This window comes from Podarcis liolepis, assembly GCF_965112155.1.
Source record: "Podarcis liolepis genome assembly, chromosome: 3".
Lineage (NCBI taxonomy): Eukaryota > Metazoa > Chordata > Lepidosauria > Squamata > Lacertidae > Podarcis > Podarcis liolepis.
In genome coordinates, this window is record NC_139557.1 from 17342984 (window position 1) to 17368943 (window position 25960).

The 25960-nt window shown below is 43.7% G+C and overlaps 1 protein-coding gene and 1 long non-coding RNA gene across 2 annotated transcripts in view; one reads left to right on the forward strand and one right to left on the reverse strand.

Annotated features, from left to right (window-relative positions):
- Positions 1-7099: 7099 nt before the first annotated feature.
- Positions 7100-11187, reverse strand: LOC310703439. Its single transcript, XR_014524115.1, has 3 exons — positions 11067-11187; positions 9558-9746; positions 7100-8129 (listed from the first exon to the last, which is right to left on the reverse strand). It is a non-coding gene; the product is annotated as an uncharacterized lncRNA (long non-coding RNA).
- Positions 10945-25960, forward strand: part of SPTLC3 (serine palmitoyltransferase long chain base subunit 3) — a 65280-nt gene continuing 50264 nt past the window's right edge. Inside the window, exon 1 of the mRNA XM_083495614.1 lies at positions 10945-12076. Coding sequence (XP_083351740.1) covers positions 11834-12076 — 243 coding nt within the window. The 5' untranslated portion in view covers positions 10945-11833. The remainder of the gene's footprint in view (positions 12077-25960) is intronic.

A 25960-nucleotide genomic window follows, 5' to 3' on the forward strand; every position in this document is an offset into this window, starting at 1 on the left:
GAGGAGACAGGAAGGAGATATGATAGCCATCTTCAAATATCTTAAGGGCTGTCACATGGAGGAGGGAAGGTGCTTGTTTTCTCTTGCTCTGGAGGGCAGGACTCGAACCAATGGCTTCAAGTTGCAAGAAATAAGATTCCAACTAAACATTCAGAAAAACTTTCTGACAGTAAGAGCTGTTCAGCAGTGGAACGAACTCCCTCGAGAGATGATGGACTCTCCTTCCTTGGAGGTTTTTAAACAGAGGTTGGATGTTTTAGCTCAGGGACAAAGGGAGGCATCGTGACACCTGGGGCGAGCATAACGACGTAGGACGCATGTGCTGTATGTAGCGACGCCACACATGCACTGTATAGCAGTTTGCCACTGGCGCCACTCCAGCATCATACAGACAGTGCCGGGATACCTCCGGCGCTGCTACAGCCACGAACGGAGGGTCCCAGCACTATCCGTACAGCGCTGGAGCGGCGCCAGCAGCAAACCGCTATACAGCGCATGTGCGGCATTGCTATGTACAGTGCATGAATGCGAAGCTGCACATGCGCTGTACTTAGCGGTTAGCTGCCGGCGCCGGGATCATCTGCTCGCCGCTGCAGCTGTGAATGGAGGATCCTTCAAAGGCGGCTGCGGTGGTGCAATGGCTGCTCACGCCGCTGCAAGCCCCTGCGGGGTGACTTCTTGTCACCCCTGCAGGCATGGAACCCGAGGCATACCGACCCCCGACCCCCATTGCGATGCCACTGCTTTAGCTGAAATTCCTGCATTGCCGGGGATTGGACCAGATGACCCTTGCTGTCCCTTTCAAGATTTGATTACAGTGGTACCTCGGGTTACAGACGCTTCAGGTTACAGACTCTGCTAACCCAGAAATAGTACCTCGGGATAAGAACTTTGCTTCAGGATGAGAACAGAAATCGCGAGGCGGCAGCCGGAGTCCCCATTAGCTGAAGTGGTACCTCAGGTTAAGAACAGTTTTAGGTTAAGAACGGACCTCCAGAACAAATTAAGTTTTTAACCTGAGGTTTTCTATTTCTCCAAGGAAAATAGTGACGTCCTAAGGAAAAGTGGGTCATTCTGGGATCAAATCAGCAACTAGGATGGCTTCTATAAATCCGGGAGTGTCCCTGGAAACCAGAGACACTTGGAGGGTCTGAATATATGGTTCACACTGGACACAGTTATGGTTAGTTCAGCGCTGCTAAGTGGAGAGACTCGGGACCTAGAAAGGGTACAGAAGTGACAAGTCAGGAAGTCAAATGCTCTCCCTTCAACTTCTCCAAAGCAAACAGTGTTCGTGACCCCACACAGAACTCAGCAGAGATCTTACCTCTCATGTAAAACCTGCAGGTGCTTTCTCTTAATGAAACAAGCCCGGCAGGAATGTCAAGTATATGCTTTTGCTCCACCACACCAGCAGTGTCTCAATACGCAAGGAATGGGATACGTCGACATACTTTTTCTGGCCCAGAAGGAAGGGGCTGGCTCTGAACAAACAAGTGTGACTCCCTGCAAGAGTGCGTATTATCAGGTTAGGTAAGCACGAAGGTGACAAACGAGAGTTTCTGCTAAAACTCATCGCAGTGCGTGTGTGATGCAACTCTGAGAAGATACACTTATGTATGCTGTGCTTCACCAGGCAGACCTGAAGTTTTCGTTTTGTTTTCCCAGATCCATTTCTGAAGGAATGTCGCTGTGGATTCCAGCCTAGCTCATTCCAGTCTCAGATAAGGTTGCCAACTCCCCCCCCCCCAACCTCTGGCAAAGTCCTTGTCCTTTTTAACAGTTGCCAACAGTTGAAGCTTTCCTGACTGGAAAATATCTGTGAATGGCACAGAAAGCCCGTTGGGAAAACAAAGCTGGTGGAACTGAGGTGCAAGCCAGCTTTTGCTGAGCAAGTCCTTGCCTACTTGGACCTAATGTACCTCAGCGTACTGTGAAAAAATAGAGGGGAAAGAATTGTGAAATACCAAAGAGAGCTGTAAAGTGGATAGGTAGTAAGAACAGTTGAATAACAAGTAACAGTGCAAGCTTAGCGTTTGGGTACACACCGTACAGTGGTGCCCCGCAAGACGAATGCCTCGCAAGACGGAAAACTCGCTAGACGAAATAGTTTTCCGTTTTGGAGGTGGTTCGCAAAACGAATTTCCTATGGGCTTGCTTCGCAAGACGACAATGTCTTGCGAGTTCCTGTGGGGTTTTTTTCCTCCCCCCCCTTTTTTCTAAGCCGCTAAGCCGCTTATCAGCTCATCCGATCAGCAGATAAGCCGCTAAAAGCGCTAATAGCGCTAATCCGCTAATCCGTCAATGGGCTTGCTTCGCAAGACGAAAAAACCGCTAGACGAAGAGAATCACAGAACGGATTCTTTTCGTCTTGCAAGGCACCACTGTATTTTTAAACACACACCCTAAGAACTGTAGTTTATCCCTCACTGAACTTCTATTCCCAGCATCCTTAACAAACTACAGTTCCCAGAAGTCTTCGGGGCCAGGGGTGTCTAGATCCTAAGTATGTAACTAAGGGGTTTACTTCCTATATGTCCATCTCTCCCTTGCTTTTTTATTGGGCCAGGCGCTAGAAGAGTGAAATTGCATTCTAAATCCATACTGTTACTTTTAAAATGGTGGTAAGTGGTGGTGGGTTCTGTTTTTTTTTAATGTTGTTTTAGACCCATCTCATACGGTCCACACTGACTGGCAGCCACTCTCCAGAATTTCAGGCAGAAGTCTCTCTCATCGCTACCTAGATGCGCTGCGGCTGAGCCTGGGATGTTTTGCATGAGAAGCAGGTGCACGCAGCTACAGCCCTTCCTAAAAATGCTTCCTGGGAAATTCCAGGAGAGCTTTATAGTTTAAAATAAATAAATGGAGGAGGAGGAGGAACAGGTGCTCCCGAACTGTTTTCCGCTTGTCTCGTGGTGCTTTCTAGGCATGGGTGTGAGCAGCTTTTTGTTTGTCCCACCACTTTTTCCAGGAAAACCTGCTGAAAATAATAATTGATCCCCCCCGGTGGGTTTTCTGGGGCAGGGGAAGCAGCAAGTCAAGCAAAAGTGTGGATGAGCCCTTTGTTAGGGCATGAAGGTACTTTGTGGCATCATCTAGCTAGCAGCTCCCAAGGCACGGGCTTTCCATTTTGCATTTCTAATAACCCAATGCCATTCAGTAAGAATACACCTAGACCAGGGTTTCCCAAACTTGGGTCTCCAGCTGTTTTTTTGGACTACAACTCCCATCACGCCTAGTTAGCAGGACCAGTGGTCAAGATGATGGGAGGTGTAGTCCAAAAAACAGCTGGAGACCCAAGTTCGGGAAACCCTGATTAGACATTTGCTGGCTTTTAACACTAAGCTTTTCTGTGCTTCCTGCTGTGTTTGGGAATTTTTAGTTTAGAGAAAAGATGAGTGAGAGGTGACACGATAGAAGTTATAAAAGTATGCATTGCATGGAGAAATTGGAGAAGGAAAAGTTCGCCGCTGCCCCCCGCTACCTCCTCTTATAAACACTAGAATTTGTGGACCTCCACTGAAGCTGAATGAAGGACACTGACAAACTGGAACGTGTCCAGAGGAGGGCAACCAAAATGGTCAAAGGCCTGGAAACGATGCCTTATGAGGAACAGCTAAGGGAGCTGGGCATGTTTAGCCTTGAGAAGAGGAGGTTTAGGGGTGATATGATAGCCATGTTCAAATATATAAAAGGATGTCATATAGAGGAGGGAGAAAGGTTGTTTTCTGCTGCTCCAGAGAAGCGGACACGGAGCAATGGATCCAAACTACAAGAAAGAAGATTCCACCTAAACATTAGGAAGAACTTCCTGACAGTAAGAGCTGTTCGACAGTGGAATTTGCTGCCAAGGAGTGTGGTGGAGTCTCCTTCTTTGGATGTCTTTAAGCAGAGGCTTGACAACCATATGTCAGGAGTGCTCTGGTGGTGTTTCCTGCTTGGCAGGGGGTTGGACTCGATGGCCCTTGTGGTCTCTTCCAATTCTATGATTCTAAGATAAAAGAAAGCACTTTGCCAGTTAAACTATGGACCTAACTCCCACAGAAGGCAGTGATGACCCCCAACCTGGTTGGCTTTAAGAGAGGATTGATGGAGAGAAATACCACATTTTTCGCTCTATAAGACGCACTTTTTCCCTCCTAAAAAGTAAGGGGAAATGTGTGTGCGTCTTATGGGGCGAATGCAGGCTGCGCAGCTATCCCATAAGTCAGAACATCAAGAGGGACCGCGAAAGCAGCGATTCCTCTTGCTGTTTTGACTTCTGGGATAGCTGTGCGAAGCCTCTTCAGGGCAATGGGAGGAACACTCCCCCTGCCCTGAAGAGCTTGGCATGGCTATCCCAGAAGCCAGGATAGCAAGAGGAATCGCCGCTTTCACTGCACAACGATCCCTCTTGATGTTCTGACTTCGCTTCACTGGAGAGGCGCTGCGCAGAGAGGGAGAGAATTTATTTTTTCTTGTACTCCTCCTCTAAAACTAAGTGCGTCTTATGGTCAGGTGCGTCTTATCCAGCGAAAAATACAGTAGCTTTAAAAGAAGGCTGGTGATGGCAACTGGCCGTGACAGCTATGCTCTGCCTCCGCAATCAGAGGCAGTAACACTTCTGAATGTCACTTGCTGGAAACAAGTGGAGAGAGTGGTTGTGCTCAAATCCTGCCTGCAGGTTTCCTACAGGCCTCTGTGAGGGAACAGGATGCCGGACGAGATGGGCCATGGGCCTGATCCAGCAGACTTATATTCTGATCTGACTGTATTGTGGATTGCTGTAGTGGCTGTATTTAACACTGGTGCTTTGAGGTTTAGTGCATACCGCCCCCAGTATGTATATACAAAAGAGACAGCTTGCATCCACTGACACTGATCTTCCCAAGTGTTAAGGCACTCACAGTCGCCATGGGTGATGGGGAAACAGGGAGTTCAAACAGGCTGTGGGGGTTGAGGTGTGGGAGGCAGGTTTGAAAAGGGAAAGGGAAAGCAGAGATTCAAGCTGCTATATGAGCAGTGCTAACAGGGAGCCTTCTAGACAAATAATATTTGAAACATGCAAAACGTAGTTGACTACGTGGCATACCAGAAACTAATTGGGGGTAGGGTGGGGAGTGAGAAAGAACTGTAACAGGCCGCACCAACATTCTACCAAAACTAGGTGTCCACACTAGGACATGACCCAGAATCCTCTGCAACGCAAGTTACTTTTAAAGATAACATGGCCTTCTCTTTGGGTTCATTCCATAGCGCTTCAGTACTATTTAAAGGTCCACAGTCCCATGGGCAGGCCCAGTCGTGCATTGATTTTCTTCATCAAATCTATACCCATAGAGCATCACGCAAACACTGGAGGCCATTGGTTTTACCCATGTAGTTGGAGGCCAATGAATACAGCTGATGTAATGAATGTTTAAAATGCAGTGCATTGGTTTTTATTATGCATTCTGCATTGTTGTTTTTGTTTGCATTTTTATGTTATGAACCACCCTGGGATCTATGGGTGAAGGGGTGGTATAGAAACGTAGCTGTCAACTTTCAGATTTGAAAATAAGGGATCAGCAGCCTCGAAAATAAGGGATCAGCAGCCTCACCTGTCCCGGGGACAGTCTACGGGATATCTAACAATCCGGGATAGCAGCGGGAAAAGGCGCTGGAATAAGGGAATTTCCTGCAAAAAAAGGGAAGGTTGACAGCTATGTATAGAAATCAAATAAATAAACAGTATTCTGTGTTAGCCATTTCAGGGCAGCACTGGTAATCTGTGGCAAGGATTGTTTTCAGAAGACAAAGCTGATGCTGACAGGGTTTTTCTCAGAGCAGAAAGTTTGAAAACCACTGCCGCTTTGCTGTTCACAGCCAGCACAAGGCTTGAAAGGCAGTCTGTTTCGGCCGTAAGAATACTTGAGGTAACAGCAGACTGGGAAGGTAGGCCTCAGTGGGGAAGAGGAAGAAGAGAAGCAGGACTTCCACTTGCTGACTCTTGCCTTGCTCCCTCCTTCGGCCTTATGGCTGCTTTTGAGGTTACATTTCATGGATATGTGATTGATTCATATCTGTCACAGTGCCTTGCAGCATTATTCATTCAGATTTCTATATAAATTGCCCAACAACAGGCTAATAAATTTACATGCTTATCCTCCTCTACTGCAACAATACTGTTGGGTAAGTAAAGCTGAGAATTAACTTCCCAAAGATCACTGCGAGAACAGGATGCTAGACTAGATGGTCTAATCCAGCAGGTTTTTTTAAATTTCACCTAAGGGTACAGAGTGAGCTATTTGTTATACCAGGCATATTAACTGGGGGAAAAGTGGTAGCATGAGGAAGCCTTCCCATTAATCCCAAGCAGAAGGTAAACATTTTCCACCGCTAGTTTCATCATTTAGGGTCAAAGACAGCTCCATTTTACTACCTGAAGCTCAAAACAGAAAGATCAAAACATGTGGAGCTTTGTCTCTCCCTGTCTCTGTTGGTATGATTAGAAAATATAATTATCACCCTATACCTGGACTGTAATAAGTTTCACATTACATTTTTAACATGTGCTATTCACACAAAATATGTTTCTTTCAACCCCTAAAAATGTGACATTTGCGCTTGTGGCTCCAAAATTGTGTGCCAGGGCACATACAGGAGGGCTTGACATGAGTGTCCAGAAATTAAGCTGCCATGTTTGATGCATTCACCACTCTAAACCCATTACAGTAATGGAGGCCCAGGCAGCCTTGATTTTCCACGACAACCAATATAAGGGCAGTGACATCACTGCAAAAGGTTGAACTGAGATTCCTTAACACAGCCTGCAGTACAGCTAACAGGGATGAGAGGACCACAGAAAAACCACCACTGCCAAAAAACATAGTCTCGCCCCTGACCTCTGACTGACTATCCAAAAACAGGAGAGTGGGGTGCTGGGAGGCAAAGAACTTTTTGCAAGTAGGATGTCTGCCTGGTTTTTTAATTTTTTTAATTAGAAAGAGAGGGAGTGGGATGACTGAAACTATGGTATGTGTCTCTGTCTGCATGTTTTGAGGTGGGGTGGAGTGTGTGTCTAATTTGAAGCAAGAAAAGGTGTTTGGGGAAACCTGCATCGATGCACAACAAAGAGGCGTTTCTTATTAACATATTTATTTGATGTTTGTCCCACCTATGGATCCAGAAGGATTCCCAACACAGCTTCCATTAAAATAATACAATATAATAACGCTATCACATATAAACGTGCATACGAAAACGAATCTGACTTGGTTGCTAAATGCTTACATGATAAACATTCTTTCACTTCTGGGTATGAGATTGCCCTAACTCCCACTTTTATCTGACAGCAAAGTTCAGGAGAGGTTTAGGGTTCATCCACACTGACTTTTGCTCCGAGTGATTAGTTTCAGTGCCAAGTCTGTGATTCTACTGGTTAAGTTTTATTCCCTGTTCCACTGGGTCACGGCGGAGCAAATCTGAACCTCGGTTGAAGGATCCATTGAATGTTAGTACATGGGACATAATTTGTCATAGACTTGACTGGATCTCCACATTAACAACAGCCACCATGTTTAAAATTTTTTATGTCTATCTACCCACTAGTAACGTCTGCGGAAGGATCTGCAATCTTCCAGTTCAGAAGGAAATATTTCACTTGGCCAACCTTTTTGGTCCAGGAGCAAATTGGGGGGGGGGGGTGTGCTTTGGGCACCACCTACTCTGGTTGCTTCTCTCCCCGCCCAGCAAACTCTCCACACCCCTAAGACAGAAAGAGAGCCAGCACAGGCACACATTGCTTTTCCATGGGATCTGTGTGAATATCAGATCCAACAGAATTAAAATATATCCTTTTGAATCTGCATGATTTTACAAAAAAAAAAAAAACCACTGTCAAATTAAAACTTACATTGGTAAACTGCACAGTAAAAATCACAGATCTGGTGAATTCCAGGACCACAAAAATATTGACCCACGGCATAGGTCCTCATAGTTCTCCACCAACAAATCAATGTAAATACATAAGTAAACACAGAGGTAACCTACAATTACCCAAAGCAGCCATTGAGTGGTGGCTTTTGTCTGTTTCCTACAGTAGGCCAGTGTCAGATGTTGGTATTGGCCCGTCTTTTCCTGTTTATGATTATAACTGGATCACTTTAGGTCTGTGGAAATACAATTTGTATACCAGCCTATGAGAACTATCAGGTTTGCAGGGATCCTGGAAAGGACTTTTACCCTGGTGGCCTTCATCCAATTCCTAATGAAGTTTTGATGTGAAGATGCACTTGTTCTCTGCCACTTTTGTGGAATGATTTTAATTGGGCTGTAGAGGTGTGAATCTGCTTTTATTCAGCAGTATTGTTCTATGACTGAACAGAGCAGAATGCTTTTATGGCTATTTTATGAGTATTAGAATCATAGAATTGTAGAGTTTGAAGGGACCACAAGGGTCATCTAGTCCGACCCCCTGCAATGCAGGAATCTTTTTGCCCAATGTGGGGCTTGAACCCACGTCCCTGGGAATAAGTGTCTCATGCTCTTCTTGAATGCTTTAAAGTTTTAAACTATGTCATTTTTATATTGTTGCTATGTGTTGTTTCATTCACACATTGTGCTTTGTGAGGATACTTTCTTGAAGAGGGGGATTAAAATCTATTCAATTGGATTAAATTAAAATTGCACAACTGCCTACCTTCTGGAGAAAAGACTTCCAGAAAATTTTCTAGGAATAAGATCATGGAATTCATAGGAATTTGGGCATAGTTAATTTGGGAAGTGAATATCTGAAAGTATAAACTAATAAATACAATAGTGCGTAGGAAGAGTCCCTGTCATCAGCATCCCATTAGCCTGGATGCGATATAGCATGGTTAGGAAACTAGCAACAAAGCAACCCGCGCCAAAAAAAGGTAGTGATTAGGTAGGAGTGTTCCATGTGCTCACCAGAAGTTTCTAGGCACCTAATTTGTAATAGCAGATATTAAGCGTGACTGTGCTACAGGAAAAGACCATGAATATTCCCATTCCACAGAGCCTGATTGCTTTTGTCATCTGCATTGTTAAATACCTTCAGGAAAAAAGGTAATATACCTTGGAATCTTATGTCTTCACATCTGCCCAACCCTGACTTTCGAAATGCACTTACTTTTGACATTTCTTTCCTTATAATAGCAACAGAAAGACATGAGGCATTTCATTTCTAATGTAAATATTACCTTCCTAATGTACATAGGCACTGCATATGTGTGAACCTTAAGACACTACGTACCCAGTGAAGTAACACAGGCAAACGGCATGGGGTTGCATTCCTTCACTGTTGAGCATTCATCCTGGTTTACTTGCACAAGTTTACATAGAGGTTAGATTATGTCTAGTATTTATTGAGCATTTGTTCTGATTTATGTGGAGGTTGTGTTATTATGAGCATTCATCCCAATTTGCTTGACTAGTGTTTATATGTTACTCATTTGCTCATCAAAACCTTATCAGTACATTTATGTCACTTTCCTTACCACAAAGTTTGGGGTTTTTTTAGTATCTTTGTTGTGGTAGTATGCCAAAACACTTTAATATACTTTAATTGTGCAAACCTTAATTTCTGGTACATGCTTTAATTCCTCCTACATTTCTGGAGGCAACCTTTGTCAGCCAATGATGACAACGACAACGGCATTTTCAGGAGCCATTAGGAATTCCCAAAGGCATGTAACATCTCTCTGAATATGGCAACTCCAGGTGTAATTATTTTCTTAGTATTCATAGTTGATTTTTAAGATGATCTATGAGAAATAATAATAGAAATCAGAAAGAAGAGTAACAAAAATCAAGAGGAAAAACTTGAAACATTTTGAGTGGGGACCCAGATAAATCGTCCCTTTACGTAGTACAAAACAACTGGGAAGTACATGAGTTTCCAATAATTAAACTGTGTCTCCGTTGTTGAAGACCTTGGACTTCTGAGGAACCATTAAAAATCCAGACTTCTGTTATATTTATTCTCTATGTTAATTCATTTAGATGGATACAAGTTTAGTATATGTCTGTCCCATGAATAATAATAATAATAATAATAATAATAATAATAATAATAATAATAATATTTATAGTCTGCCCATATGGCTGCGTTTCCCCAGCCACTCTTGGCAGCTTATAGCATACATAAAACAGTAAAATATCAAACATTAAAAACTTCCTGATACAGGGCTGCCTTCAGATGTCTTCTGAAAGTTATGTAGTTCTTTATCTCCTTGACATCTGAAGGGAGGGCGTTCCACAGGGAGGGTGCCAGTACCAAGAAGGCATTCTCCTGAAAACACAGGATGCAACCCTGCACTTAACTTTGCATACTTAAGCTTAAGGGTAAATCCCACTAGATCAGCAGGAAGGATATGAGACACATGTATAGGATCGTGGCACACATCTCATTTGTTCCAATGAGTAAGAATGTCCGTATAACCGTTAAGTGCTGAATTAACATACTGAGGCTTGGGGACCTGTTCTTTTCCTCTGAAGTGGGGAATTTCATTCTGCGAAGGCTTTCCCTAAGGTGCTGGTGAGGTCGAAATTGCGCTTGCCAGAATCTCGACCCAGCAACACCCCATTGCCAGGCTGGTACCATTGAAGAAACATAGGGAAATGATGTCCCTGGGATATAGCTTGCTTAAAAGAAATGAATAAAAATGTTGCCTATTGACAGCTTAGGGGTGAGGGAAAGGCCTCACTCCTCAACAGCATTTGCTCACTGTTTATTTGTATTTATTTATTTATTGCATTTAAACGCCACCTTTATTTTCCAAGGAGCTCAAGGTGGTGCAAATGGTTCCCCTCCATACACACACACACACCATTTCATCTTCACAACAACCCTGTGAGGCAAGGTTAAGGTTAGGCGACGCAGTTAGGCACAACAGGCCAAACTTGGGCCGACGAGGGAAGCCTGAAATGCCGCCTGGAGAGTTCAAGCCTGGTAAACAAAGGGGGGGGGGCTAACGGGCTATTTGCAAGCAACTCGAACCCAGCTTAGCTCCCCGCCATCCGAATTAACATCGAAATCGAGCTAAGCCTATTGTTTAGCAGCTCTGCCATGACCCGAAACTGACCTACTATTCCTAGGCTTTAAAAGGGGGCGCGGTGCTCAGTGGAAGCTTTTGAGGTGTTTACTTCTTGCAAATAAACTTATCGAAGTAGGTTTCTCCTTTTCCCTCTTTCTTTCTTTCTCTCTCCCTTGGTGGGGGAATAGAAAAGCGAAGAAACCCAACTGTGCAGATTAGGGGCCAAGAGAGGTGGGGGGTAACCAAGGATTTCGGGTGTCACCTTTGGATGTGACCTCCTTGGTGTCTCTTCCCAAAATAAAGGGCTGGTTTCCAAACGCGCAAACCTGACGCTGAAGCGGCATAATCCTGATCGCGCAGATAAAAGAGAGAGAGAGAGAAACAATCGCTGTGCTCCCCTGCTTTTTAAAAAATAAACAAGTAAACTCGGATCTTGCACGCCCTCCTGGCGCGCGATCAAAAGGCGCGCACAGGTTGCGCTTTGCTCAACGCGGAGCAGGGCGTGTGCCTTTGGAGCGTTCCCGCCTTCTTCTCCACCCCCTTCTCCTCTTTCTTCTCTTTCTTCTCCTCCTTTTCTGAATCCTTGGTACGATCTTCGCGACTCCAACTGAGTCACGCAACTCAGGTGCCCGGGAGGACCCAGCATGGGATTTGCGTCTTGCTCCCTGATTTCGGGAACAGCAACTGCTCCGCTTCGCTCCGGCCCCGCGCTATCCGAGGTAACAAGCACCACCACCACCACCGCTCGTCTCTCGGTCGCTGCGACTTCGCTGAAGTGATAGCTATCTCCTCGAAAAGCCAGCCAGACCAGTTGGATGCCTTCTTGCGCTGCAGGTCCCTCTCGTCGGAAACTTTCGCCTGCTGCTCATCCCCGCTCCGGCTTGCTCGACTTCGAAAACGACCCGGACCCTCCGCACGGCTCGGCGGCCGGCTCTCCTGCCAAGCAAATGGCTAACCCGAACGCGCTCTCCAATGGACACCTGCACTGCCGCCAGAACGGGCACAGCTTATCCAAACGGGACGTTCGCAAGAAAAACGGGGTGGTTAAAGAGACCAAGGTGAGCTTTGCATTTCCGGTCCCACCTCTGGGACCCTTGGCTAACCAAACTAAGCCATATACTTTTAAGCGTTCTACTTGTGTGTAGTGGGGCGATTTAGCTGTCTCCCCCCCTAAAAATAATACACTGTACGTGGGAATGGGGTCAACTCATCTTTTCTAACGCCCCAGCATCTTCAGGGCAGAAAGGCTTGATTTGCATCTGTTTTAGGCCCATCTCCCCTTCCCTGCCCTCCTCTTTCTGATTAGTTTTTGGCATGGCATATAGTGGTTATACACGTTTTAAATATATGGTTATTCTTCTAGAAGCTCATATGGGGGTAGCACATGAGACTCTTAATCTCAGAGTTGTGGGTTCGGGCCCCCACATTGGGCGAAAGATTCCTGCAATGCAGATGACCCTGGAGGTCCCTTCCAACTCTACAAATCTACGCTTATTAGTAGCTTGAAACACTGCTTTTGATTAAAAAACAAAAAAACTGAAACATCTCTTCTCCTGTCCCCAGCATATGAATGCAGGATGGTCTTATTGTTTTGATTGTTGCATACAAAAACGAGGGGCAACTTGTATGTGATACGTATTTGTCCCAGTGTTTGTTTCACAGCTGGACTCCAGGTCAGGGTTCTTGTTAAACTATACTGTCCTCATTTGATGTCTCGTTGAGTTGCCTCCTTTGCTTTATCTTCCTCTGATTCAGCTCTCACACCTCCAAAGTTTTCTGACAGGTTGCCGGGTATCAGCTTGCAAAACAGGTCTTTGCTGAAGTTTGAGAAGCAGGTGTGGGTGGGTTGGAGGGAGGGAGGGCTCTTCCCCATATAAGAAAAAAACACACAATGCTTGTGTGGTTGTGGTGAAGCTGAAAGTGGGACATGGTGAAGTTTCCCGTATCTGACCGCTGGTCCACCTAGCAGAGGCGGATTTAGAGCAGTGTGACCGGTTCCACCACACTGGGGGCCGAGCCTAGGGGGCGTCACAACTATGACGTAGCAAATTGAACAGAATGGAAGGCTGGGGGCATGTGTGCCCAATTTTGGCATCGCACAGGGCCAAAGTTGCCCCTGCATCAAGCTTAGTGTGGTCTACATGATTGGTCTTCAACCAGTGTGTTTGGAGTCACTAATGCGTTGCAGCGACATACTGCCATACAAATAAAGGGTGTGTGCATATTTGTGTGTGTGTGGTCTCCAAACGCATGTTTGGGTTAACAGTGGGCCCCAGATCTGAAAAGGCTGAAGACTACTGTTGCAATGATGATTAGTACTTCTTCAGAGCTTCAGACACACGTCTTTCCCACCTGAAATTGGATGGGAACTTCGTGCCCTTTCCATGCAAAAACTTGCTCTTAACACTGAACTACAGCCATCCCCCCCCCCCCAAGGCAGGAGGGGGGGAACCTGTAGCCCTTGTGATGCTATTGGGCTGCAACTCCCAGCATCTTCAGCCAGACTGCTCTGTGGTCAGGGATGATGTGATGGGAGTTCCAGTTTAAAATCTGGAGGGCCTAAGGTGAAAACGGAGTTTCTTTATAATAAGTCAAAGCTTCAAGAGGTAAGAAATAGATTGTATATGAGACTTCAAGTGCTGTGGTTTTGTTCAGTGAAGTAAATAAAAAAGGTGTTGGTTCATACGCTAGTGTTGCTTGTCGAATAGTATCTTGTTTCTTACTTGTGAAGAAGCAAAATACCATGGTGGTAGAACAGCTGTTGATTGGATTGCTTTCCAAACTTGGAGGCTTTCCAAACACAAACTTCCTATCTAGAGTCTCTTCCTACTGTGAACTGCATACACGGCTATGCTTATTAAGTAGACGCACCCAATGCCTTGTCCAAGGAGTGTCTATGGGTGTCTCCTGCTTGCTTGGCATAAAACCTTACTGTGAAGATGGGAGGGAAGAATACTTGTGCAACTTATGTGGAGGGATGTTCTGGGTGACTTCCATTCAGCCTGAGAGGTTCAGGATTTTGATACTGGGCTCAGCCAACAGCAGAACAATGGGAGAGGATTCTATGGAAAGAAATCATTCCGCAAATCTATTGATCTGCCTTAAGGGAGATACAGGCAGCCAATCAAATTTAACATACACCCCTGACTATTTTCTTGGCTTAATGGAAGTTTGTTGGGGATGTATTGTGAGCATGTACTGGATATTTCCAGTATAATATAATCATCACTGCCTATACCTTTCTGCATTTCATTTCCTTCTGTCCTCATTGCTTGCTGCTCCTGCCCCAGTTGTGTATATTGCGGGTGAGTGATCTGTGGTCCTCCAGATATTGCCAAACTAGAACTCTCATGAACCCCAGCCAGTATGGCCAGTGACCAATGAGGATAGGAGTTGGTGTTGTTGGGTTCCCCATCTTTGGTGTGCGTGCGTGTTATCTGAAACTCAGGATTCATGCGTTTGACAACGTGGACTGTAGTTCATTCAAGCTTATGTCACAATGTGTTAGTCTTTAAGTTTCCATCTGTTGTAGCAAAAACAACTTTGGATATTCCCTGTAACCTTTTACTAGTAATGTGTGGCACAACTCTTCATCTACTTCCTGATAAGCCTAGAACACTTTCTGAACTCTTCTTTGCCCCTTTGCTATTCTGTGAGCCTTTAGGATAACTAATTTTTGACTCAACTGTTTCTGGAGTCTGTGTACTCCCCATTTCCTGTTACGAAGCTTGGTTTCAGATGAAAGCAGGGTCACCTGCAGACCATACCTTTAAAGCACATGGCTTTCCCCCAAAGAATCATGGGAACTGTAGTTTGTTAAGGGTTCTGGGAATTGTAGCTTGAAGAGGGGTAAACAGTTGTTCCCAGGATTGTTTTTGAAAAGCCATGAGCTTTAGATGTAAAGTATGCGGTGATTACAAATCGCAATGAAATTCTCCCTTCCCTTCAGAATTCTGTGCGTATGCTGCAAGACTGAGTGACTCTTTTTAGAGGGTCGCGTAAAGGAAAATGTGTTGTTAAAGCACAGGTGGTTTGATGAAGGTTGTAACGGTGCATTCCTTATAGCACTGAACTGACATTTTTATAGTATTGGGCTAGACTGAAAGTCTGTTCTCAACGGTTTTGCCCATTGTTTGCTCTGAGACACTGAACCAATACCATTTTAAGTGATGCAGCAGTCACATCAACTGGAATGCCAGCCTCAAACCAGTCAAGGATCTGCTGCTCTCTTTTGCTAAAAGAGGACATATCTGTGTTGTAGGATGCCTCTTTGATGTCATTCCACCTTGCTTCAACGCTGTCTCTGGGGCAGTTCAATAGTGCTTGTTTGACGGAATCAGAGAAGCATTCACAAAGTTCAGATATGACTGATGGGTAGTGTTGATTCGAGGCCTCGCTTTGGGCTATGGGTCTTCCGTGGCTAGAGAAGGATCTTACTCATCACTGGGCAATGATCCATGTCACAGTCTGCATCATGGTAGTTCCATGTGACAGTGCCAATGACCTGGTGACAAGTCCAGCCCACGGTGTGACCTGGGATGTCTCCAGGACAGTCACTGTTTTGCCTTGATAGAGGAGAGCATGCTTGTGATGCAAAGGCTGTGAAAGCAGCACAGTTCAAACAGCCTTTGTCTGTTCTCATTCATGCTGTCAATACCAAAGTGGCCTACAGAGTTGTCTCATATGTGGTGATCACCCTCAACTCTGCCACTGAAATCTCCTAGCAGGAATAGGCGCAACCAGTCTGGTCTAGTTCCTCGTGTAATAGGTCTTTGGACTGTATGTCAGAGCACATACTGGGAGCATAAATGCTCAAGATATTAACTGGACTGGAAGTGATTGAGAGTTGAATGGAAAGCAAGCATTCTGAACACTCAGTTGGCAGTTCTGTTGCAGACAGAAGGAAGTTCTTTACTGCTAATCGTACGCCATGAATATGTGGTACTTCAGGATGCCCTCCTTGCCAGAAAAAGGTATAGCTCTCCTCTCACAGGCTGCCATTCAAAGAAAGTCTGGTCTCTTGTAAAGCGTTGATGAAAGAGTTGAACATTTTTGGCTCACAGTCAATGATGGCCACCTGTATGTTGTTTCTTTTCTTTCTTTATTGCCTCGTGCAGTTTTTCAGGTAGATAGTGGCGGGTCAACATTAAAATATTTATTATTATTTTTTTGAAATATAACAGTAAAAATGAAAAAGAAAAAAAGAAAAATACAAAATAAAAGCAGTTAAAACACATATATTTTCTATTACTTATTTTCCTTTAGCTTATTTCCCGGACCTCCTCATACCTCCCTTTTTTGTATTCCACTTCAATTTATTGGTTCAGCAAATCCTTACCATTAGATTTTAACCCATTTATAACCCTTTTTTCATATTCTCTTAGATCATTACAGCTGGAAACCCCCTAATTGCTATCCAACATCATTCTGTCATTCATTAATTTTACAATATTTCTGTAGATAGCCTTTAAATTTCTTCCAGTCTTCTTCCACCGACTCTTCTCCCTGGTCTCGGATTCTGCCAGTCATTTCTGCCAATTCCATATAGTCCATCACCTTCATCCGCCATTCTTCCAAAGTGGGTAAATCTTGTGTCTTCCAATACTTTGCAATGAGTATTCTTGCTGCTGTTGTAGCATACATAAAAAAAGTTCTGTCCTTCTTTGGCACCAATTGGCCGACATTGCCCAGAAGAAAGGCCTCTGGTTTCTTCAAGAAGGTATATTTAAATACCTTTTTCAGTTCATTATATATCATTTCCCAGAAAGCCTTAATCCTTGGGCACGTCCACCAAAGGTGAAAGAATGTACCTTCCGTTTCTTTACATTTCCAGCATTTATTATCGGGCAAATGATAAAGTTTTGCAAGCTTGACTGGGGTCATGTACCACCTGTATATCATTTTCATAATATTCTCTCTTAAGGCATTACATGCCGTAAACTTCATACCTGTGGTCCATAACTGTTCCCAGTCAGCAAACATGATATTATGTCCAACATCTTGTGCCCATTTAATCATAACAGATTTCACCGTTTCATCCTGAGTATTCCATTTCAACAGCAAGTTATACATTCTTGACAAATTCTTAGTTTTGGGTTCTAGAAGTTCTGTTTCTAGTTTTGATTTTTCCACCTGGAAGCCAATTTTCTTATCCAAATTATATGCCTCCATTATCTGATAATAATGAAGCCAATCTCTCACTTTGTTTTTTAATTTCTCGAAACTCTGCAATTTGTCTCCTTCTTGTTCCAAAATTTCCCAATATTTCAGCCATTTGGCCTCCATATTGAGTCAACATTAAGGCTGCCTGGCTTAAGCCAGGCAGTAGCTGACATTGAGACATGATGAGCTCTCTCACTGCCCAAAGCAACCTATAGCACTCGTACCTTATGCCAATCAGATAGAGCTTATAATTCGTGGCGGCTGCCTCCCACATTGCTTTTGCTGCGTTAGCAGCACCAAAGCGACCTTTCTGGGGTGCAAGCCTGGGCAGTGTATATGGAGGGCCTGGGCTGCCTAGACAACAAGACTCCTCTCTCAGCCTCTCTGATGTGGTCCAGAGGGAAGCAGAGCAATGCGTTTGGCACCAGCTTGGCTGCAGGAGTTGCCAGAAGGAGACGCACATGGCACCATCCAACCACCTTAGGGACTCCACTCTGGATCTGCGTAGAGTTTACTCCTTAGCCTTTTCTTCTCCCGAAGATGTCCCACAAGGCAGCGGATATTATTATTCAGAATTTACTCCCAAAGCCTTTCTCACAAATGTGTACAGTGGTACCTCGGGTTACAGACACTTCAGGTTACAGGCGCTTCAGGTTACAGACTCCACTAACCCAGAAATAGTACCTCGGGTTAAGAACTTTGCTTCAGGATGAGAACAGAAATTGTGTGGCGGCGGCGTGGCAGCAGCAGGAGGCCCCATTAGCTAAAGTGGTGCTTCAGGTTAAGAACAGTTTCAGGTTAAGAATGGACTTCCAGAACAAATTAAATTCTTAACCCACGGTACCACTGTATAGCCGCAAGGCAGCAGAGGTTTAGGATCAGAATTTTCTTTCTCCAAGATGGGTTATCTTCCCAGGTCGGCAAGCCCCATCTGCCACCCACTTCCCTCTACAGCACTGCAGAAACTACCTTCTTGACAATTGGACTATAATTGGTCTCATGTGCTCAATCCCCTGGGGCCCGTCTACTCATGCAGGGGAAGTCCCTAACTAAATGATGGTTTGAGGCCTATCGTCTACCCTCACATGGTTTAGCCAGCCAGTTGAAGTTGTTTCCTGTGATGTGGCCACTGTCAAATGCTGGCTGCTTCTAGGATCCACTGGTGAGAGCTGAATGAAGGATGGGGACCAAAGGTGGGCAAATTACCCCAGAAGAAGCATGATGTGTGGTCCCCCCCTCCCACCAGAGGTACTAACCCAACCCTAAAACCCCATACACCCCAGGAGAGGATTAGGGTTTGGGGAATGTGGGCTGTGAGGAGTGTGTGTTTCTAAAAGGCTGCTCTAGACACAGGTGTTTCAAGAGGAAAGAGCCAAAGGACACCCCTCACCCCCCCCTCTGCTCCTTTGCCCACACTGCAGAATACGCACACATCACTTACTTATGTAGCTTTCAAATTGTCAGTGGTTTGGAGTGGACAGTTCCACTGTAAACCAGCCGGTGCTATAGGAACGTAGGAAGCTGCCTTATGGTTAAATTGTTCCACCTAGTCCAGTATTGATTCTAGTCCAACTACTGCAGAGTCCGAAACAGAGCTCCAGCATCACCTGCTATCTTAAGCTTTATAGAACAGCACAGGCATGTTCCAGGCCTGAACAGGCCCTTTTAATGTCTGGGTGGTACACTGCAGCTTTTTGTTGCGGGTCGCACTTGTTTTTGTTGGATTAAGTCATTGGTTCTCAAGCTTTTTTCCCCTCTGAACCATACTTTCAGAATAAAAATAGGCTTGCACCACACCAAAGTTTTTATTGATAGGAAAGACACTGGAAAACAAAAATAAACAGTGCTTCGTAGTGCTTGATTCTTAATGTAGAACACAACTGAGCTTATCATATGATCATAGGACACCCAGGAAGTGCAGCTATGTAAGGACATGAATCATTCCCCAAATATAATATTGATTGTCCTTGAATCTTCCTGCCACACTTGCAATCCTCAAAGTGCCACACCCTTTGAGAACCACTGGATTAAGTGCTGCTAGGACCTTGGTTTGAAAGAGACCTGGAGATCCCCTGCTGAAGAAGACATTCTTGCAGACAGGAGTTGCCATATTTTGATTTCATAAATATTGTTTGAGACCAGCAGGTTTCCCTCACTTGCCAGGCTTTGGGAAGGGAGTAAAGAGCTCTGACAGTGTCCCAGAGCTCTCACACCACCTTCCCCAGACCCCAGTAAACAGCCTCATGGAGAGAGCAGTTTTGGGGGTTCCTGGCTTTGTGCGATGTTGCCTTTGTGCAAAAACCCCCAGAGCCGAACCCTTGCACACATGGCAGGCCCACCGTACTCCTTTTCTCCTCCCATTATTTTTAGTTGCTGTTTTTTGCCTTTGGTGCACATGCAACAATGGACATGTTCAGTTCAGATGGTGGCTTGTTTAAATACGACAGGTGTCTTTGTCTCCCTTTTTGCCTAATGCAATTACAGGTGGAACCTGCCCCCACAAAAGATCATTTTGTCATGAGGGTTTGGCAAAGCAGAAGGAGGGACTAGCTATTTATGTAGGGCATCTACAGTTATACAACCAATTTTTATGACTCCGCAAACTGCGGGGAAGAAGGTTTGAAGAAACCTTCGCAACCACTTAGTTTTCTTTTCGCAAGAGCTATGTGCAAAAATAAAAGTGTAACGTGATCACTGCCCAGAGGGCTGATAGCCTTCGTAAGATATGCAGAGGCCCAGCAATTGCCTTATGTACAGTCAGTCCTTCCAACTCTCTTAATCTGTTTGTGGCTCTTCTTGTTAAGGATTATCTTAATGTTGTGACATGTTGTGAGGAGCAGACTGTGTTTGGAAACTGAAATGGATTAACGGAATGAGCAAGAGCCTACTGTTTTTCTCCATGCATCCTGTTTTTCCATTTGTTTCTTTCTGATTGGCTTCTTGGTGGCCTACCTTCTTTTTTTGTGCAGGTATACTCTGCCTCTCAGAGAAATTAGATTTCATGATCTAATTGTCATTGTCTGCTCCCTCGACGGCTTTACGCAGGGACACATGAATCCATTTGCCAAGTTCACCACCACCGTCACTTCTCTCTGGCAAGTGCCACAGGTCACCAGCACTCATTCACTGAGCTACAGGCTGCTACTTTCTCCCTTGACCCAGCGTTAGAAACTCGGATATATAAGCTAGGTGCCAAATGGCTCCTTAAACCAGGGTTACAGTCACCAAAATGGAATGCCTAGTGGCTCTTTTGGGGGCAGATGACTCGAAAGCCTTAGACAGTCGTACCTTAGTTCTTGAACGCCTTGGTACTCGTATGTTTTGGCTCCTGAACGCCAAAAACCCAGAAGTAAGTGTTCTGGTTTTTGAACCTTTTCCGGAAGCCAGACGTCCGACACGGCTTCTGCTTCAGTGCAGGAAGCTCCTGCAGCCAAACGAAAGCTGTGCCTTGGTTTTCGAATGTTTTGGAAGCCAAACGGACTTCCGGAACAGATTACGTTCGAGAACCAAGGTATGACTGTATTTCAATACGAATTTTTGGTTTCTGAAATTCTTTTCGGTAAAATATAACAGAGAGAATTCTATAGGATGTGGAATTAGTGTGTGAAAACAGTCAAGATCCAATGATCCCCAGGCATACACTCCAGATGGTAGAGATGTGAGGCACCATCCTGGTGCCCCGTCATCTTAAGTTGGCCATAAGTGGCCAATAGCCAGGTGCAAAATGCACTGGCAAATTTTGAACACTGCTCCCGGCACCACCATCGGGGCTCAGCATGTGTTGCATGCTTTCTTGGGAACTCGTGGATAACAGCAGCGTTATTGAATCCGCCTTGCTGTGCCCCTGAGCTCAAGCTTCCCTACGCTGGAGTGCCCTCTGAATGCAGAGGCAGAGAAAGCATCTGTTTCTCTGCACCCTCTCCGGCTTAGAAGTATTATGGGATGAGACCTTTTTCTCTGATCCCACCATCCATTTCCCCAGCTATAGAGCCTGAGAGAGGAGCAGATCCACACCCCACACAAAAAAACGCCTCCTGTTACATCTCAGAGATGTAGCATGAGGTCTATGGAGTAAAAGGTCATGGTAACAACCTTTTTTTGGGTTGTGAGGGACAGAGGCAAACCCAGGTGGCAGAGGCACATTGGCTTGTCACCGTGCCCGATGGGTTTGGGTTGTGTGTCAGGCACAGAGGCAGGTTAGTAACAGTGCAGCATCAGCCGCCTCCTTCCATTTCTGTGGCGTAATGGTTAGAGTGATGGACTCTGACCTGACAGAGCAGGGTTTGAACCCCCACTCAGCCATGAAGCTCACTGGGTGACCTTGGGCCAGTCACAGTCTCTTAGCCTAAGCTGTTGTGAGGATGAAACATGGAAAAGAAAAACCATATACACCACCTTGAGCTTCTTGGAAGAAAAGGCAGCATAGAAACCTAATTTTAAAAAACGGAGAGGGTTGTTATAATCTGTCTTGCTTTGCTCACTGTGAGCTGCAGAAGGTCTATATATTTTGCCTTTCCCCTTTATATAGCAGGGCTTTGTCATGAAGTTCATTGAGAGCGTTTGCTTCTGTATATAAGTATTCAAATGGCTCAAGAGAAGAGACACTGCGCCATCAAAAATATTGGAAACAAGTAGATAAGTGAATAGTCAATTGAAGATGAGAAGGCGAAGCACTAGGATTTGGAGTGATATTTGTACAACAATAAGGGTTGTGGGAGAGGGGAGGAAGTCATAGCTGTCAACTTTCCCCTTTTCTTGCGAGGAATCCTATTCAGAATAAGGGAATTTCCCTTAAGAAAAGGGAAACGTTGACAGCTATGGAGGAAGTGAGACCCCTTCCATTGGCCTGCCTGGGACCAGCTTGAATATGGCTTCTCTCTTCCCATGGCTGTTCTACCGGGTCACCATAAGAATTTCTGTAACATTATTTAAATACAGTGGTACCTCGGGTTAAGAACTTAATTCGCTCTGGAAGTCCGTTCTTAACCTGAAACTGTTCTTAACCTGAGGTACCACTTTAGCTAATGGGGCCTCCTGCTGCTGCCACACAATTTCTGTTCTCATCCTGAAGCAAACTTCTTAACCTGAGGTACTATTTCTGGGTTAGAGGAGTCTGTAACCTAAAGCATCTGTAACCCGAGGTACTACTGTATTAGTAGCTAAATTGCCTCTATTTTCCCATGACTCAGGCATCTTTTCTTCTTTTTGCATCATGGCCTCTGCCTGTGTTTTGTTTTTATACTAGTTTATAAAGAGTACACCTTGTATTCTCCAAGCCATACTGTGTTAGTAGCTAAATTGCCTCTATTTTCTCATGACTCCAGCATCTTTTCGCATCATGGGTAAGCCTCTGCCTGTGATGTTTTTTTTTATATTAGTGTATAAAGAGTACACCTTGTATTCTTAAATTGATCAATTAATTCTTACTTAATTAGAGTTTATGGACTGCTTGTATCAAAAGACTTGTATACTACAGTACCTAGCATGCCAAGCCAGCTTCGTCATTAAACTTGAATGAGTCGGTTAGGTTTTTATCTCTATCTCTTAAACACTTCCTGCTGCACTAGATGTACTATCAGGAATCTGTGTCCATGCTTTTACTGACACAGATGTGAGTTGCAACACCCTTTCGCCGCTGCCTTTTCCGTAAGTTGGTGTGGGTGTTGTGAGCTATGAAGGAACCAGGCAGTGTTGAACCCCAAGACATGGGACCTTTCACGAGAAGCAAAAGGGAGAATACCGTCTTAAAACAATGGGTTTTTCTAGGTGCTTACTGCCTTTCACAGGTATGACAAAACTGGATGGCAGTAGGGCTTTATCCCAAAACATGGAGCACTGCAATGTCACATCTTCAAGGGATTACCTCCACTTAAAATATGTCTAGTGAAATGCACACAAGGCAGTTTTACACTTGTGACGTTTGAAAACTTCTTAATGTATCTGACTACATGTCTCTTTTATGGCCTACTTTGCTTCTTCATATTCAGTTTCCATGGTACACAGGATCACCAGTTGAATTAAGTGGAACAGGAATTCTTTATGCTCGGTAACCATAAAACTTGTAGAGCAACTGGTAAGGGTGGCTTAACAAATGCTTGCATAATTTGTCAGCTGTATTTTTTATTAGATGGTATTGTCAGTTTGTCCCTTACTTGTCATATTCCCCACCTTCGCCTAATGTTTTTTGTACTGAAATCCACTGAACTGAACAATACTAGGTAGTACTTCATTAAGCTTGTGACAACTCATATCACATTCTCAATATAGGTTTGTGCGGTTGCATTCTTTGTTTCTGAACATGGTACAGGGTACTCAATATTCATATAACAAACAGAATCATGCTGTGTATGTGTGTGTAGATAGATAGATAGATAGATAGATAGATAGGTTATTTGACTTCTACCCTTCAAATACTTTTAGTTTATGAGATATCTTTTTAAGAAGAGCAGTTTGTCAAACCCTAGATTACCAGCAATTCAAATTATTAAGGCTAAAGGTCTTCCAGGATTTTGCAATAAGAATCCCTGGCTGTTATTAAACAATGAGAAATAAGTTCTTTACTTTTCATATCCTGTTATGTTTCCATAAAAAGATTATTATTTTTTTAAAAAAAGATATTTATTAAAGTTTCAACATATTACAAAAATAAGCAAAAAAAAGAAAGAAGAAATAAAGAAAAAAATAAAAAATGAAAATACAAGATAAAAACAATTAAAAAACAGATTAGTCTTTCCATGTCTTATCTTTCATTTGCTTGTTTCCCCGACCTCCTCACACCTCCCTTTTTGTATTCCAGTTCAAATTAGTTAGTTCAGCAAATCCTTTCCCTCTTTGATTTTATCTTAATCTCTTATCTTAAAATATAATAACTTTAAATTATCACCTGTTAACAATCCATTTTTACATATTCCTTTTAACATTGCTGCTAAAAACCACTTAACTTCAATCCAACATCATTCTAACATTCATTAATTTTGCAGTATTTCTGTAAATAGTCTTTAAATTTCTTCCAATCTTCTTCCACCGACTCTTCTCCCTGGTCTCGGATTCTGCCAGTCATTTCCGCCAGTTCCATATAGTCCATCACCTTCATCTGCCATTCTTCCAGAGTGGGTAAATCTTGTGTCTTACAATACTTTGCAATAAGTATTCTTGCTGCTGTTGTAGCATACATAAAGAAAGTTCTATCCTTCTTTAGCACCAATTGGCCAACCATGCCCAGGAGAAAGGCTTCTGGTTTCTTCAGAAAGGTATATTTAAATACCCTTTTCATTTCATTATAAATCATCTCCCAGAAAGCCTTAATCCTTAGGGCACGTCCACCAAAGGTGAAAGAATGTACCTTCAGTTTCTTTACATTTCCAACATTTATTATCGGGCAAATGATAGATTTTTGCAAGCTTGACTGGTGTCATGTACCACCTGTAAATCATTTTCATAATATTCTCTCTTAAGGCATTACATGCCATAAACTTCATACCTGTGGTCCATAACTGTTCCCAGTCAGCCATCATTATGTTATGTCCAACATCTTGTGCCCATTTAATCATAGCAGATTTCACCGTTTCATCCTGTGTATTCCATTTCAACAGCAAGTTATACATCTTTGCCAAAATCTTGGTTTTGGGTTCTAACAGTTCTGTTTCCAATTTTGATTTTTCCACCTGGAAGCCAATTTTCTTGTCCAAATTATATGCCTCCATTATCTGATAATAATGAAGCCAATCTCGCACTTGATTTTTTAGTTTTTCAAAACTCTGCAATTTCAATCTGTCTCCCTCTTGTTCCAAAATTTCCCAATATTTCGGCCATTTGGCCTCCATATTGAGCTTTTTCTGAGCCTTCGCTTCCATCGGTGACAACCACCTTGGGGTTTTATTTTCAAGTAGGTCCTTATATCTTATCTTGTCTTTAAATAGATTCCCATTTTTAGCTGTCATGTTAATCCCCAGGTATTTCACTTTCTTAACCAGTGCTAATCCTGTCTCATTCTGAAACCTCTCTCTCTCAATCGCTGTTAAATTTTTCTCTAAGACCTTTGTTTTTAGCTTATTCAGTTTAAATCCTGCAACCTGACCAAATTCTTGAATCAGTTCCAAAACTCTTTTGGTACTAGATTCTGTCAATACTAAGTAATGTCAATACTAAGTCATCTGCAAATGCTCTCAATTTGTACTGTTTAGCTCCGACTTGTATACCTTTGACCAATTGGTCCCTTCTAATCATATTCAGCAAAACCTCCAGGACCGATATAAAAAACAATGGGGAGATTGGGCATCCTTGTTGTGTCCCTTTTTCTATCTTAAAAGATTCAAAGCTGCCAGGTAGAAAGATGGAATAATAGTTAGAATAGAATAGAATTTATTAATTTCGGTTACAGACTAGTTGCAGCTCACATTCAATATCAGGGAAGTCATAAAACATGATAGGGATACATTTGAATTTGCAATTGGATATAACAGGGGCAATACAGATATAGCAGCAGTTTAAAATATGTAAGTTAAATCTTAATCACTCAAATATAACCTAAAATTTTCATTTAAGGCCTTAGTCATTATGGTAGCACAGCTTGTTCCCTACGTTTTATGGCAGTCGCACAGAATTTGGCCACCTTTGGCGTGATCTCTGGAACCTTGTCCTCTACCCGGGATTTTAGACATTGAAGTTCGGACCCATTTGGAGATTTTTGTATAGCAGGGGTGATAAATGCCGAGCGTATATCCCTGTAGAAACGACAGCGTAACAAGGCATGAGAGACAGTTTCTACCTTCATCAAGCCA